At 60.4% G+C, this 13,362-nt stretch overlaps 2 protein-coding genes across 2 annotated transcripts in view; one reads left to right on the top strand and one right to left on the bottom strand.

Annotated features, from left to right (window-relative positions):
• PPL (periplakin) overlaps positions 1–7,013 on the bottom strand; it is a 32,437-nt gene extending 25,424 nt beyond the window's left edge. The window contains exon 1 of the mRNA XM_068908524.1: positions 6,872–7,013. Within this exon, the coding sequence (XP_068764625.1) occupies positions 6,872–6,933 (62 nt within the window). The 5' untranslated portion in view covers positions 6,934–7,013. The remainder of the gene's footprint in view (positions 1–6,871) is intronic.
• Positions 7,014–8,218: 1,205 nt separating this feature from the next.
• LOC104147557 (syntaxin-binding protein 4) overlaps positions 8,219–13,362 on the top strand; it is a 63,327-nt gene continuing 58,183 nt past the window's right edge. The window contains exon 1 of the mRNA XM_068908204.1: positions 8,219–8,495. The gene's annotated coding sequence lies outside the window, so the exon portion shown is untranslated. The remainder of the gene's footprint in view (positions 8,496–13,362) is intronic.

Here is a 13,362-nt window from a genome sequence, read left to right as displayed (position 1 = left end):
TTTGGTTTAACAATGAAAAATGCCTGGAAAAACTGTGTTTGCCATTCTTGGAAAAACTTACCGATTTTCAAGAACTTTTCTGATCGCAAAGGAAAAAATATATCATTCATGAAAAGCTGTGTTTGACAACAGTGTTATTTCTATTTCAGAGATGATTTGAGCAGCCTTAGGTTTGCCTCATGGGAGTGAAGAACCTGGGAGTATTCACATGAGGAAGGGGAGAGTTTTCTTCTGGTTTCTCCTAGCTGAGGGAATTGGGAGGAGGCAGCTGCTCTGCGGTAGATGAATCTCAGATTGGAGAAAGTTTTGGAGTCACTGTGTTTTTGTTCTGGCTCAGCAGGACTGAGATAACTCCAGCTTCACTGAAAGTTGCCTAAAATTTTTCAGACTGTCCATCTTCCCCTGAATGAATGCTGCTCTGCTCTGCCCTCCATGAAGAGGTCCAGAGATTTCACCAATTCTGCCTGAATGTGTGAGCACTACTGGACTGCCCTGGATCACAGACAAAAAGAGGAAATTGCCCTTTCCTCCAGCTTTTCCTTCCCCTTCTCTGGACATTGACGTGCTCTTGTCGACATGGACTGCGACAACACGATTGGGTTTCAGGTACTTCTTTTCACTTCCTCCAAATACCACAGCTCTGTCTTCAGGGTGATGTTACACCTCGTTCTATTTTTTTTTTTCCCCTTCGAGAGGTTCATGATAGACACAAGATGATGATTTTTGCGGTATGAGAACTTTGCTGCTAAAAACTAGACTTTTCTCCCAGGGTGACTGTGCTGGAGAGAACTGATTTCTAACCCTAAACTTCTAGCCTAGACCATCACATAACCAGTCCCTACCCAACAGCAGCCTCCTTGCCAACATCTTAAACCTTGCTGCCAGTTAACATGGCAAACTATGACCATTTTGTAACATGAAATGCAATTTGACTGTTTTCCACGCGGGGCTGTAAACTGGCGCACTGATTTGCTTGTGACTTTGAGACAGCACAGCGTTTGCTTGGCAAACAATTCCAGGTGATGGACTGAGCTGCTCCTGTGCAAAAGACCATGCACAAACTCAGGGCTCTGCAGGCATAAATTTGTACCTCCTTCCCTTTGCAGTGATGCGATCCCTGGTATCTTTTATCTCTTCCTATTAGGTTGTGCCTTCGCTGATAAGAACACTTTTTGGAGCTAACTTCCTCGGTTGTGACAGAGGCCCAAAGCCCAGAGTAAGTATTTCTGGAATGTTTGCATGTTCACACCCTGGTTTTTACACTTGCTGGCAGGTGGTGGGAAATCCCTTCAGGGGCTTTGACTTCTCTGATTGTTTCCTTTTTCAATCAAGGAGGAGATTTCACTAGTACGCTTAAGTGAGGGTGCTCAAATACATGTTCCTGGAATTTTGACTGCTCCAGCTGGACACCGTCCCTGTGAAAGCTCCTGCTCGCACTGACAGCTTCTCTATACATCAGATGGTACTACTTTGCTGAGAAAATACAGCAGTTTAATGGAAATGACTCTGTATTGCTCCTTCCTGCAGCCCAGAGGATGTTACCCGTGCCCCCAGCATTCCTGATGGCTCTGGGGATTGCTGCTGAAGCTGTTGGGAACCTGCCCACAACAGCTCCTTCACACCAAGGGGAGGGTCTTAGCCAGGAACAAGTGACCAGCTTCAGAACAGGGTCTCTGTGCTCCTCACTCAGAAGCCCCATGTTCCCCACTGCATCCCACTATAGGAAGCAGAGACAAGCGACTGCTTATGACTGCTCTTGAATTAGGTTGCCCTCTGTATAGATTTCGTAAAACCGTATCCGTGTGAGTACTGCTGCTGGAGACCAGACTTCAGTATGGACTTAAACTGTACAAACCTTCCTGAAGGCCACAATACAGGTCTGTAAATGCCGTCTTAAGCCTCAGATGCCAGTGCATAATAATCCCTTGTTAATTCCTCTGTGTTGCTTACAACAGCCCTGGAGTGACATTGCAGCAGAGCAGAGGACAAAAGGGCTGGGCTTACAGCTAGTGTAATTCAGGTTTGGTAGAGATTAAGATCTGGCTCAAAACTTTTGAGTAGTGTGCTGTCAAGCTACACACACTAGGGCGTAGCTGGACAGCTGGGTTGCTAAGCTCAGTCCAGCTTGTTTCAATTATATCTATCTTCCCTTGTATTAATGGTGATATATTATTGTAATGTGCCTGGAAATTAAAGTGAAAATAGGTCAGGTGATGGTGAGGCTTGCTCCACTATAAATACGGCGCAACTCCCCTGACTCACTTGTTGTCTATTCATCATTGTTGACTCTAACCCTGCAAAACAGCCTCTAGAAATCAGTGTCAGCCCTGCAGCCAGCGCCTCTGCAGAATGTTCCCGGCTTGTACCCAAGGTACATAAACCGCCTTTTAGATAGGGAACTGGCTCTGGAGCCAGTCCGAGAGGGCATCGGGTCTCCAGACACCGTTCAGGGTCTACAGGGCTGGGAGCCTTCCTGAACCTCGGCGTTGCTCTGATGCTGTTGGTGTGTGCCGAGGGGGATCGCGGGAGTGGGCTGCACTTCCACCAACGTTTCGGCAGTGAATTCTCATGGCTCAGCTCTCATCCCTCTTTTCTAACTCCCAAGCCTGGACATAGAAAAGGGAAAAAACAACCTCATGTTTTCCTAATGCGGCAAGTGTTTGGTGAAAATGATGGGAAAGGAGTTAGATGTTGGTCACCCCCCCCACATACTATGGATCTCTTCAGGAGTCTGCGAGGCTCTTGCCTTCCCTCCTGGCAACGCCGTACTGCTCCGCCCTCTGTGCAGTGAGTGGCTTAGCACTCAGCTCTTCTGAACTTTGCTAGTGTTGCCTACCTGCAATAATGCCTTTTTTAATGATGTGCTAATAACACAGTCGTCATTTCCAGCTGAATCCCAGGACCTTGTGCTGCTGGGATGTGGTGAACAGGAAGAGCACAGAGCACTCGGGTTGATGAGACAAAACGCCATCATCATCATCACCCCCATTCCCCAGACAACATGCAGAGGTGCCCAAACACTCACTGCCATGCCCAGGGTCGGACATGCTGAGCCTGAGGAGCTGCAGTCCCAGGCCAGAGCTGAAGCACTCACCACCTCTCTACCCAAAGTCCTGCTTCTCACTACACATCCAGCCTAGGTGGCTGGGAGTGGAGCTTTCACGAGGACCTCGCATGGTGGTTTCCTTGCCTGCCTCTCTCTCCTTGGAGGGAAGGAGAGGAGACAGGAATATGTCTAAGGAGACACTTAGGCTCTGGTCTTGCTAATTTGTGCAGCAGAAGAAGGAAAAACCCGGGAGAACATCTGTGGAGGAGCATCACCTGCACACTGGCGGTAAAGTAACTGCTGGAGGATGGGGCACTTGTGTGATATTAGGAGGTGGATGGAGGGGAAGACCGTTACAGGGTGCTTGGCACAGACTATCGCAGTGGTTTTCCTCCAGCTAAGCCGTGGCACAGTGCATGGCTGATGAGTGCAAATACTAAACTGGCGCTGCTGAGGACAGACAAGCCACAGCAGGCCAGAGGCCCTGGCTCGATCTGTGCGCGCCAAGTCGTGTTTAAATCATCACGGCTTTGCAAGATTTAACGCCAATTCTGTTTTTTCCACGCCGTTGCCCCATTAGAACTTCAAAGCGGAACGACTTCCTTCCTTACTAATGTTAACGTGGGGCAGACAGGCTGCGAGAGGCAGAGGCGGTCGCCACAACCAGCTCCGGCCCTGCTTGGAGAGCGCGCGAGCTCCTGCAGCCGCCCGCTGCCAAGGCCAGTGCCTGGCCCCAGCGAGGGCAGGCCGCTTCGCAGCCAGCTCAGGCGCAGCAGCAGCCTTGTCGAAACAGGTCAGCTCAGCTGCCGGGCCGGAGCAGAGCATCCCACCCCTGCGTAGGGGACCTCGCGCCCCGCTGGGCGAGGGCCTCGGGCTCTGCTCTCAGCAAGCTCTGGGTAGCACCTTGGGGTACGAGATGCCTAGGCCGTGCGCAGATAGGAACTGGGGTAGGGAGGGGGTTGCTTGAAGCCCATAAACTTCAAGGTGCTTTGGTTTGGAGCCTTAAGGGCTAGTTTTGGGTTGGTGACTGGTGGCTGTCTGCATTCGGAGCCAGAAGGACGGAGAACGTTGTTCCTGGGCAGATTACAGAGCCTGGCTTGAGCTGCAGAGATTCATCTTCAGATCCTGACAGCCCTGCTCTGATCTCTGGCGCTAATCATCATGGCAGCTGCCCGAGCACAGACGGCAAGATGCCCGCGCTGCAACAGGAATTTGTCCCACGGCTGCCGACTGAAGGAGCCACCGAGATCGAGTCGTACAGTCGTCCGTGTCAGAGCGCTAACTGCCCTAGGAAGGTACTTCCTAGGCAACCCCTAACTGAATCAGCTGAGATCACAGGCCTGGCTCCTTATTACCTGCAGGAAATGTTCCAGCGTGATTGATCGCTTGCCAAACCGGTGCTCAGTTATGTGCTCTGTCACTACTATGCTTTGAACGCTCAGTCACCAGGGGCACCCTGGCACTCAGCCCTGAGCTAACACGCAACCCTACAACCTACCTTTCCCCAGCTGAAAAAGCCTCTCCGAAGAGCCGGCTGAGGCTGGGCTGGCCGCTGTGTCCAAGCCTCTGTTCCTGTTTACAGCACGGGGCTGTTGATTTTAGCAGGGTTGCTCTGTCTTTGTAGCAGCATAACTGGGCGGGAGCTGGCTCCGACTCCAGCAGCGCCTTGAGCGCGGGACGGGGCGGCAGGAGCTCCTCAACTCGCAATCTGCCCCCGGCTTCTCCAGCAAGTCGTTTAACCGGTCTGGCTCTGGCTTCCCCCTCTCGACTGCAGGGACGTCTCCACAGAGCGGGAGCGTTCCCTGCATTCGCAGATGTTTGTAAACTCCAGCACAGGAATTAACAAATTGGGCGTAATAAGCGCAGCCCTGCCCTAGGTGTGCGTGGACACACTTGGAGGCACAGACACGGCTCTCCGTGCTGCGGGGAGGGAGGGTGGCCCGAGGCCACATCGCGCGTCGCTTCCTGAGCCTGCACAATCCAGCCACAAAGAATAAGATTTCATCCTGGCCTACAGGTCTGCGGCCGTCAGAGGTGCGTTGACGTCCCTCTGAGGCGGTGCCCCGAGCGTGCTGGGCTTGCTGGCAGGGCGCTGGAGGGAAGGCCATCTTCCCGAGCCCCAGGTGCCCGTGCACGAAGGCCCGTCTCCTGCTGCCTCCCGGGCTCCGGGTGCTGCTCAGAGTCCTGAGATGTCAAGCCAGGTGTGGCATTTCTTGTGTTCAAGCCCTACTCCGACACCAGTGGAGATTAGAAACAGAACCTGGTTTTCACATCTTCGTTTGAGGCTGCAATCGCTCCTTCAGCCCTCGACGCTGGTGACGGGGCCTTCGGGGAGGCGCGTGCTTGTGCCTCAGATGGCACAAACTCCTCTCCCTCCACCAGCCCTTGCTGGGGTGGGAGCCGGCGCCAGAGCGTGCCGCGGGGCTTGGGGAGGGGGTGCAAGCGGCTGTTTCGACGGCCCTGCTGAGCCGGTCGGGCTGCAGAGGCTGCCTGGGGATCCCATCCCCGCTTCCGGAGCCGGAGCTCTTTGGTCCTCAGTACTGAGAGAGGGAGCTCAGCAGGTGCCAAGACCGACCTGAGTCCCCCCACGCTCAGGGTCTCCCCCTTTCAGGGGACCCCCATGCCAAAAGCGACAGCATGGGACCTGCAGGCAGCCCTAGTTTTGCCTGCAGGGAGGAAGCAGCGCGGCACTTTCCCCAGCTCCCCCACTGCCCTCCGCTGAGTCAGGACAGCTCCCTGACGTCTCGCCGCCAGCACTGCGACTACAGGATAGTCGAGCCAAAAAAGCCCAGAACTGAGCGGATTAATTCCCAGGTGGGGTGAGAGGCAGCTCCGGGAGCTGCTGAAGGCAGACCTGCGCACCTCGGCTGTCTGAGCTCCCCGCCTCGGAAGGGGTCAGCACCCTCTGGGCCGCCCGGGGCCCCCTTCCTGGGTCCCTGAACGCAGCCTCAGCCCCCGCGCCCGTTCTTGAGTTTCCCTTCCCAAAGGACGATTTTTGGGGAGCGCAGCGCAGCGCTGCAGCGCCCAGCCCGCAGGCTGGGGCAGGTGTCTCCCCGTCACCCCCATCCCAGCGGCAGACGGGCAGCGCTGCCAGAAGCGCAGCAGGGAAAGAGGAAATGCCGAACGGCCGGAGAGCCGTTTGCGCAGCAGTACAAAGCCACCGGCTCACATCCACACCTGGAGAGACGGAGGCAGGAGGGCTCCTTCCCTTCCTCGCATTACTCACTAGTGGCTCCCGGAGTGTATACACTCCAGAGCCTCTCCAGGCCTTTCCAGAAATGCTAGACTTCCTCCCGAATTGATCAGAACATTCAACTTCTGTTGCAAAAATGACCCCTCTGTCCCTGACATGCACCCAGGGGTTGGGGACTGGCCGCCCTCCAGTTTCCTTCTCTCCTACAATGAATCATTCAGCCTGGAGAGAGGCCGTGCCTTTTCTATTGGGAACTTTTACATCTTTTCCATTTTAACAGCATTCTTGCAAGGGGTATGTGTAACCCCGCGCGTGTTCTTGCACCAGCACAACTTAAAATCCATTTCCACCCCAACAGAAAGGGCGTCGAGAGAAGAGGAAACACTGACTATTCGGTTCTAACGAAACCAAAGCTCAAGGCAACGAGCGCTGAAGCTGCGAAGGCTCGAAGACCGACTCTGGCCTCCGCCGAGGAGGGCACGGCAGCGGCTCGGCAGCCCTGCCGCTCTCGGGGACCCCGCCGAGCGCGGTGCGCGGCGGCGGTGCGGAGCGGTGCGGAGCGGTGCGCGGCGGGGCCGAGCGCTGCGCCGCGCTCCGGGCGGCCCCCGACGGGGCGGCGGGCGCTCACTCACCTCTTCTTCTGCACCGAGGGGCTGTACTTCCCTTTGTTGCGCTTCCTGAAGAGCGAGTGCATCGCGGCGGCCGGCTCCTTCCCCCCGCTGCCGCCGGGAGCCTCTCTGCGCCGGGAGCCGGCGGGGCCGGGCCGGGCCGGGCCGGGCCGGGCCGGGCCGGGGGAGGCGGGGACGGGGCTGCGGCTGCCGCTGGCCCGGCCCCGGGGTGGTGCCTGCGCGGCCGCGGCAGGTGCCAGCGGCGCGGGCGCGGCCCCCCCGGCACCGCCGCGCCGCCTCCAGCCCCTTCCTCCTGCGGGGCGGCCCGGCTTCGGGGCTCGCCGACTTGGCGGGCAGTTTTGTCAGAGCCAGATATTTCCCTTTTTTTTTTTCCTCGGCTCTTCCGATCGGGGTAGAGACGTGTCGAAGTTGTCCCGGCTCCCCGGAAGAGCACAGGCTTAAAGATTCAGGAAAGGGCAGTGTTGGACTAGCTGTAAAAAAAAAATCACCGCTGGAAAGGCAGGGCAGATTCCCCAAAGAGAAGTGCTCCGAGAGTCACCAAATCCTTGGGAATCAGCCCTGCCCAGGCAGTCCTGCTGTGGGCCAGGGGTGCGTTCGGGGTGCTCTCCCCTCCGGGGTGCTCCCGCGCAGTGCCGGGTGCCTGCTCGGGGCAGACGGGCCCTGCTCCTGGTTCCTGTGCCGAGGGGGCCGAGGGCTGCGGCGGCAAGGAGAGCTGGCTGCCAGGCAGCGGGGCTGCAGGGCTCGCCTGCTCCTCTGCCGGCCTCTCCGCACTGCGCGGTTTTGCCCCAGCGCCTCTGCCTATGTCCTGGTCTCGGGAGGGACCAGAGCGGACTTGGGGCGGCAGCTTGGCCGACGAGCTCGGAGAGGGCCCCAGGCTGTCCGGTGCCCCGGTCAGGGCTGGCGTGTGTCCCTTTGCCCCGGCCGGCAGCCCAGCTCCAGCAGCCGCCAGCACCCTGTGCGGCGGGCGCCACGCCAGGGCTGTGCCACCCCCGGCTGCGCTGCAGCAGGGGCTCGGGCTGCATCCGCTCAGCGGCTCCCGCCGGCTCTCGCACAGGGGCCCAAGGCAGCCTGGCTTTGGCCTTCCAGCCGCAGAAAACAGTCCGCTGGGAAGCGACTCTTCCAAATCCTATCGCAAAACTGCCAGGAGGTTGCTCCCCCAACCCGGAGCCCTTCCCGGCTTCGGGGCCGGTCCTCAGGGCACAGACGGGCAGTGGGGAAGGGAGAGAGCTGGCTCCCTCCCGCCTGCCGCAGCCTAAGAGGTTTTGCTCACCCATCCCCGTGTGCACAGCACTGAGCAATTAGGAGCAGCTCTGGCCTTTTTATCCAGGGATTTTGTGCCCATCTGGGATTAAACAACTGAATACATGATTGTCGCTACCTCACCAGCCCCAAATCCTCTGCTGATTTTCATTCTCGGGGCAAGTCAGTGCAGGCTGTGACCTATTGCTCCTGATCCCCGGCTTGGGTCGGATTGCCACCTCTTTCGGCAGCATTTGCTCCACGCGGCGTGCAGAGCCCCGAGCCCTGCGCTCGCTGTCGCTGCGCGGAGAACCGTTCCTGCACGGATCCAGCTGCGTCCGCACGATGCTGGGGGGCAGCAGGTCCTAGCGCTTCGAGCACGCGGCAAGTATGTGCAAGTGTGTGTGTGTGTGTGTGCGCGCGCGCGCGTGGACTTCTTCCACCTCCGCTCCTTGGGCTGTAACCTTGGGCGAAGAAGCGAGGTGCGCAATCCATGTAATCCTGGCTGCTTTTTAGAGGCAGCATCCGAGAACCTCCTGAGTTTTCGCAGTTCTCCCACATCTGAGGCAATTTCTGCAAAATGCTCTGATTCGAGCAACGCCGCCTTCGCCGGCGAGGGCTGCTTCGCAGAGCCGCGCTGCCTGGCGGCGGCACCGAGCCCCTCGCAGGGCCGTGGCTGCGGCAGCTCGGCGGACCGGGGCCCTCGGCAGCCAGAGCAGGGGCTCGCGGGACGGTCGGTGGCACCTCCGGCCGCTCTCTCCGGCTCCGCCAGCCCTTTCCCAGCCAGAGCGGAGCCGCCCCCTGGCCTGGCGCGGTCCTCGCTGGAGGACGGCGGCGGGGACGGTGCTGTAATGACCGACTCTAGCGGGGCAAAGGATGCTTGGTTACCGAGTGACGTGTTCTGCGCTTCGAAGGTGATGGCAGTTGATTTGTTTGAGGCTCCAAAGCTTTTAAGAGAGCCCTGTGCTTTCTCTGGAGAGCGCTGGCGTGGCGTTGCCCTTTGGCTCTCCTATTGATTAATCGCTGGAAATCAGCTTGGCTGTGAGCCCCAGCCGGTGGCGGCGGCGGCGAGGCAGGACCCGGGAGCCAGGAGGGAGGGGGCTGCGTGCAGCCTGCGGCCCCCAAAAGGCGCCTTGTGCGGCTGCATCGCCGCAGCCTGGCGCTTTGGAGGGTCCCTGCGGGCTCCAGCGGAGAAGTCACCCCCCTGCAAGGGAGCGAGACCTGCCCGAAAGAGAGCCGGCCGCCGGGCTGCTGGGGGAGAGGAGCCCTCCGCCCCTGGCTCCCGCCTGCCCCTGCCGCCTCCCGAGCGCCGGCCCGGCTTTGCTCGCCTCTGCCGGGCGCCGATGCCGTTCCCACGTGCTCGTGGCTGACTCAGGTCCGCTCCGCGGCATCCATCCTGCTCCGCGCTGCCTGCCAGCGTGGGGCCTACTAGCCCCCACTAGCGAGAGACCCTCTTCATTAGGCAGCAGGCTGCGGCGGCAGCAGCGGAGGGGGATGCGTGTCCCCGTCGCTCCCCGACCTCGGGGAGAGCCGCACCGGCAGGCGTGGGACGAGCAGGGCCGGATCGGCCCCGACCGCCCGAGCCGCGCAGGGGAAAACTGATCCCGGAGGCAGAGGAGCCGGCGGGAGCCGGCGGGCAGCGGGCTGGCACCAGCCTGGAGCGAGGACGCCGGGCCGAGCAGAGCAGGGCGTCCGGCTGGGCCCGCGCAGCGAACCTCCGAAACGCTCGCTCCTCGCCGGCTTGCACCCCTGCCGCCGGCCGCAGCGCTAGCGCGCGGAGAAGGGCGAATGTATTACTACCCTCCGGACGACTAACGCGCTGCGTTTTCATAGCCTCTTCCAACCCTGCGTCTTAAAGTCTCTGAGAAGCAGAGATATATTTAGCGCTCTCCCAGATGCCCGAGCCTGCGTCTCCGTTGCTAGGTCAAACGGCGAACGCCGTTCTGGCTGGCACGCTAAGCGCGCCCCGGCGGAGGGCCGGTTTTTTCCGCTGGGCGAGGAGGCGGCGGGGCCGTGCTGAGCGGCGCGGCGGCTCGGGGGCTCTGGCTGGCGGCGCCAGCAGGGCACCCTGCCCATGCACGGCCCCGAGGCCTGGCCGCCCAGGGCCTCTGTGGAGCCCTGCTGGCAGTCGCTGTGATGAGTGGTGTGGGGTCTCTGCAGGCAAGAGCCCCAGGAGAGCCTGGCTGCCGGCGGCGCCCTGTTTCCCCGCCGGCAGAGCCGGGTGCCCTCTTGCACTGTGGCCGGGGCAATACCGTCCCCCAGGAGCAGTGTCTTGCCTGCCCAGGGCAGCGTGCGTTGGCTTGTGGCCCAAGCCGAGGGGGAGGAGCAGGCAGAAGTCATGCTCCGCGTCCTTCCATTTAACCAGATGATATTTTGCCTAGCTTTATTTGCTCTAGAAAACACTCTCAGGTTTTGGCACTTTGATACCCCCCGGTACGTCGTGGCAGCGCGTCGCCCCGGACCGGCCGGCCTGCCGGGAAAAGGCAGCTCCTCGTCCCGCTCCGCAGAGCTCCTGAGCCAGCCCGGAAGGTGAACAGAGCGCTGACGTACCGAGGAAATGTCCCTGTCTATCGCTTCTTCTTCTTTTTTTTTTGTGTGCATCTTTTCCTCTTTTATTCCCCTCCGGCGTGACCTCTGCGGCGCTAATCCCCCTAATCTCCCCTCATCTCCGGCGCGGTTCATTTGCGCGCGCGAGTGCCCTTGAGAGCCGCCGAGCCGAAACGGCTCGGGGAAGCCCGGCAGGCAGCGAGAAACCCCGTCGGGGTGGAAGCCTGTCCGGTGCAAACCGCCCGGGCATTTTGCCTCTATCCTGCCTTTGGGCTAAGGCACCGTGTGAGCCCAGCTCGCCGGCTGCTCTTTGGGCAAGAGCTTTAATCCCACCCGATTTCGGAGCTGTGACGAGCGCTGCCGTGCTGCTGCCCTCCTGCACTAGCCAAACCAGAGCCTAAAATCAGGCTTAAAATGATTTTGAGGGGCGTCCCGAGCTTTGCTGTCCCTTGTACTCGGGCAGGAATCATGGCTGCTTCCGGCACCTTGCCCCGAGTCCCTCCAAAAGAGGCACTTCTCCATGGGCGCCGCGGCCGGGACGCGGCGAGGCCGGCACAGGGCCCCGTGTCCGGTTGCCGCCAGCTCCCGGGTGTCTGCCAATTCGGAAGAGGCAATACTGGCGAGGAGAGAAATGAGAGCTGATGTCAAATCTGGGATACGGCGAAACGGAGAAGCTGTGCAAAAGCTCCGGAAAGGTTTCGGGCCTCTGTGCTCACTGGGGTTTTGATGCAATTAAAAACACAGAAGAATTTAAAAATCCCCTAATGTTTCTTGGGCTTCAGGAAGCAGAAACGCCCTGCCAGCGATGGCCCGGGGCGGCGAGCGCCGCGTCCCGCCGGGGCTCGGGGGTCCCGCGGGCGCCTCTGCGGCCCCTCTCCCGTGGGCGCAGCCAAGCAGCCAGCCAGCGCCTTTTGCAGAGCGCAGTCCTTGCAGGCAGGCAGCAGCGCGCCAGCGCTCGCTCCCCCTGGGGCGGCAGCTCGTGAGCCGGCGAGCGCGTTGCGTGCCCCCAGGTTTTGCTTTCGCAGCCCGCTCCTCCCGCGCAGGGCCCTCCTTGCACGCCGCCGCCGCTGCCTCCAAATGCCGGCTCCGCAACCGTTTCGGGGGCCTGGCCGGGTGACGCCGGCTCCCTTCCCCACGGAGCCGTCCCGTCCCCTTGCCCGGCCAACGCTCCAGCGCACCCCGATCGGGACCCAGCGTCGGCTCTCGGGAGGCTTCTCGGTGCCGTTGCCCAGTCGAAGGGGTTTGGTTTTAGGCTGAAGGATTCAGTTTGGGAGCGGGAGGAGTTGTGAAAAAAGTGGGAGATTTCTTCCAAAAGCTGAGGCGCTTGGTGGGAAAACAACTGGATCAGCCAAAACCTCTTTTTTTCTTTCCTGGGTGGAAATTTTTGGCAAGCCTCACGGGAGCGTGAAGCTGAGCTGGTCACTCCACTGCCCCGGGATTTTTTGGCCGTTTGGAGGTAGGACGGGGTGTTTTGAAGGGCGTCCCAGTGCCCGGCCAGCGTACGGCAGCCGGGCACTGCGGCACCGCCGAGCTGCCGCTTCCCTCCCGCGGCTCCCAGACTGGCAGGAATGTGGCTGTGCTTGTTCCAAACTGCTCCGTCGCGGGGCGAAACCTCCCTGAGCTCCCTTCAAGGCTCAGTCACGAGCCTGGCTAAGCCGGGCTGCTCCAGCCCCGGCCACGGTGGCCCACGCCGCTCGCGCCCCCTTTTCTCGCGCCCTTTTTACTCGCGGGCGTCACCTTTCCCGCGCTCACGCCATTAACGGCCTCTCGTGGGACGAGGTGGCCTGGAGGACCAAGCTCGGGGACTTATCAAGCTGCAAGAAAAAAACAAAATAAACTAAACACGTGCGCCCTGAGCCGAGCCCAAGGGGAGCAGCAGCTCTTCGCCCGGCCGAGCCCTGGCGCAGGGACGGCGCTCTGCAGCGCCCCGGCTGCGGCGAGGAAGTGGCTTTTTCTGCCGCGGTTGCTGCTTTGAGCCAAAGTGTCATCAACAGAGTTAAATATTGCACAAATGCTAATCAAAAGCAAATGCTATCAGCCAAGCAAAACAAAGGCGCTTGCTTGGCTGAGGGAGGCCAGCGGGATGACTCATTTGGCATGAAAATGTATCGTGGAATAAATTAAACTGCTGCTTTTGCTCCCCGTCCGGGTGCCGTGCGGAGGGCAGGGCCGGCGGCGCGCGGGGCGGCGAGGGCGGCGGGGCGGGCACCCACGGGCTCGTCCCCGCCACCCCGGCCCCCCGGCTCCACGCAGCGACGCGTTTCGGAAAGGCCCCAAGCCATGTAAAACGGGGCTGACGGCGCCCGGGTTTGAACATCCCGATGAGCTCTTTGCGTCTGAAGCCACCACAGCATGTTGTTGTCCGTTGTGTCCTGCTTCCCGGTGGGACAGAGAGGGGAAGTGGCTGCCGCCTCCGTGCCGGGCGGACCCAGGCGTCCGGGTTGCGGTGCCGGGGGCAGGCGCTGGACCACACGCTGGAGCGGGGCTGAGCGCGGATTAAAAGCAAGCTGAGGAGGGGAGCAGCTTCGCGAGCACCCGCAGGCGCGATGGGCTGGGCTGCGGCTGCGCTGTCGCGGGGCAGCTCCTGCGGAGTCCTGCCGAAACGCCCGACGGCTCCCCGGCCCGTGGCTTGGAGCCGGCTGGGGATGGGGGTTCCCGCGGGGGACAGGGATGCTCGTTTCCCATCCAGGGAGAAAGGTGAAATGTAG

This window comes from Struthio camelus, chromosome 15, assembly GCF_040807025.1.
Source record: "Struthio camelus isolate bStrCam1 chromosome 15, bStrCam1.hap1, whole genome shotgun sequence".
Lineage (NCBI taxonomy): Eukaryota > Metazoa > Chordata > Aves > Struthioniformes > Struthionidae > Struthio > Struthio camelus.
Note: the sequence above shows the minus strand (reverse complement) of the source record. Positions and strands in the feature narration are given on the sequence as shown.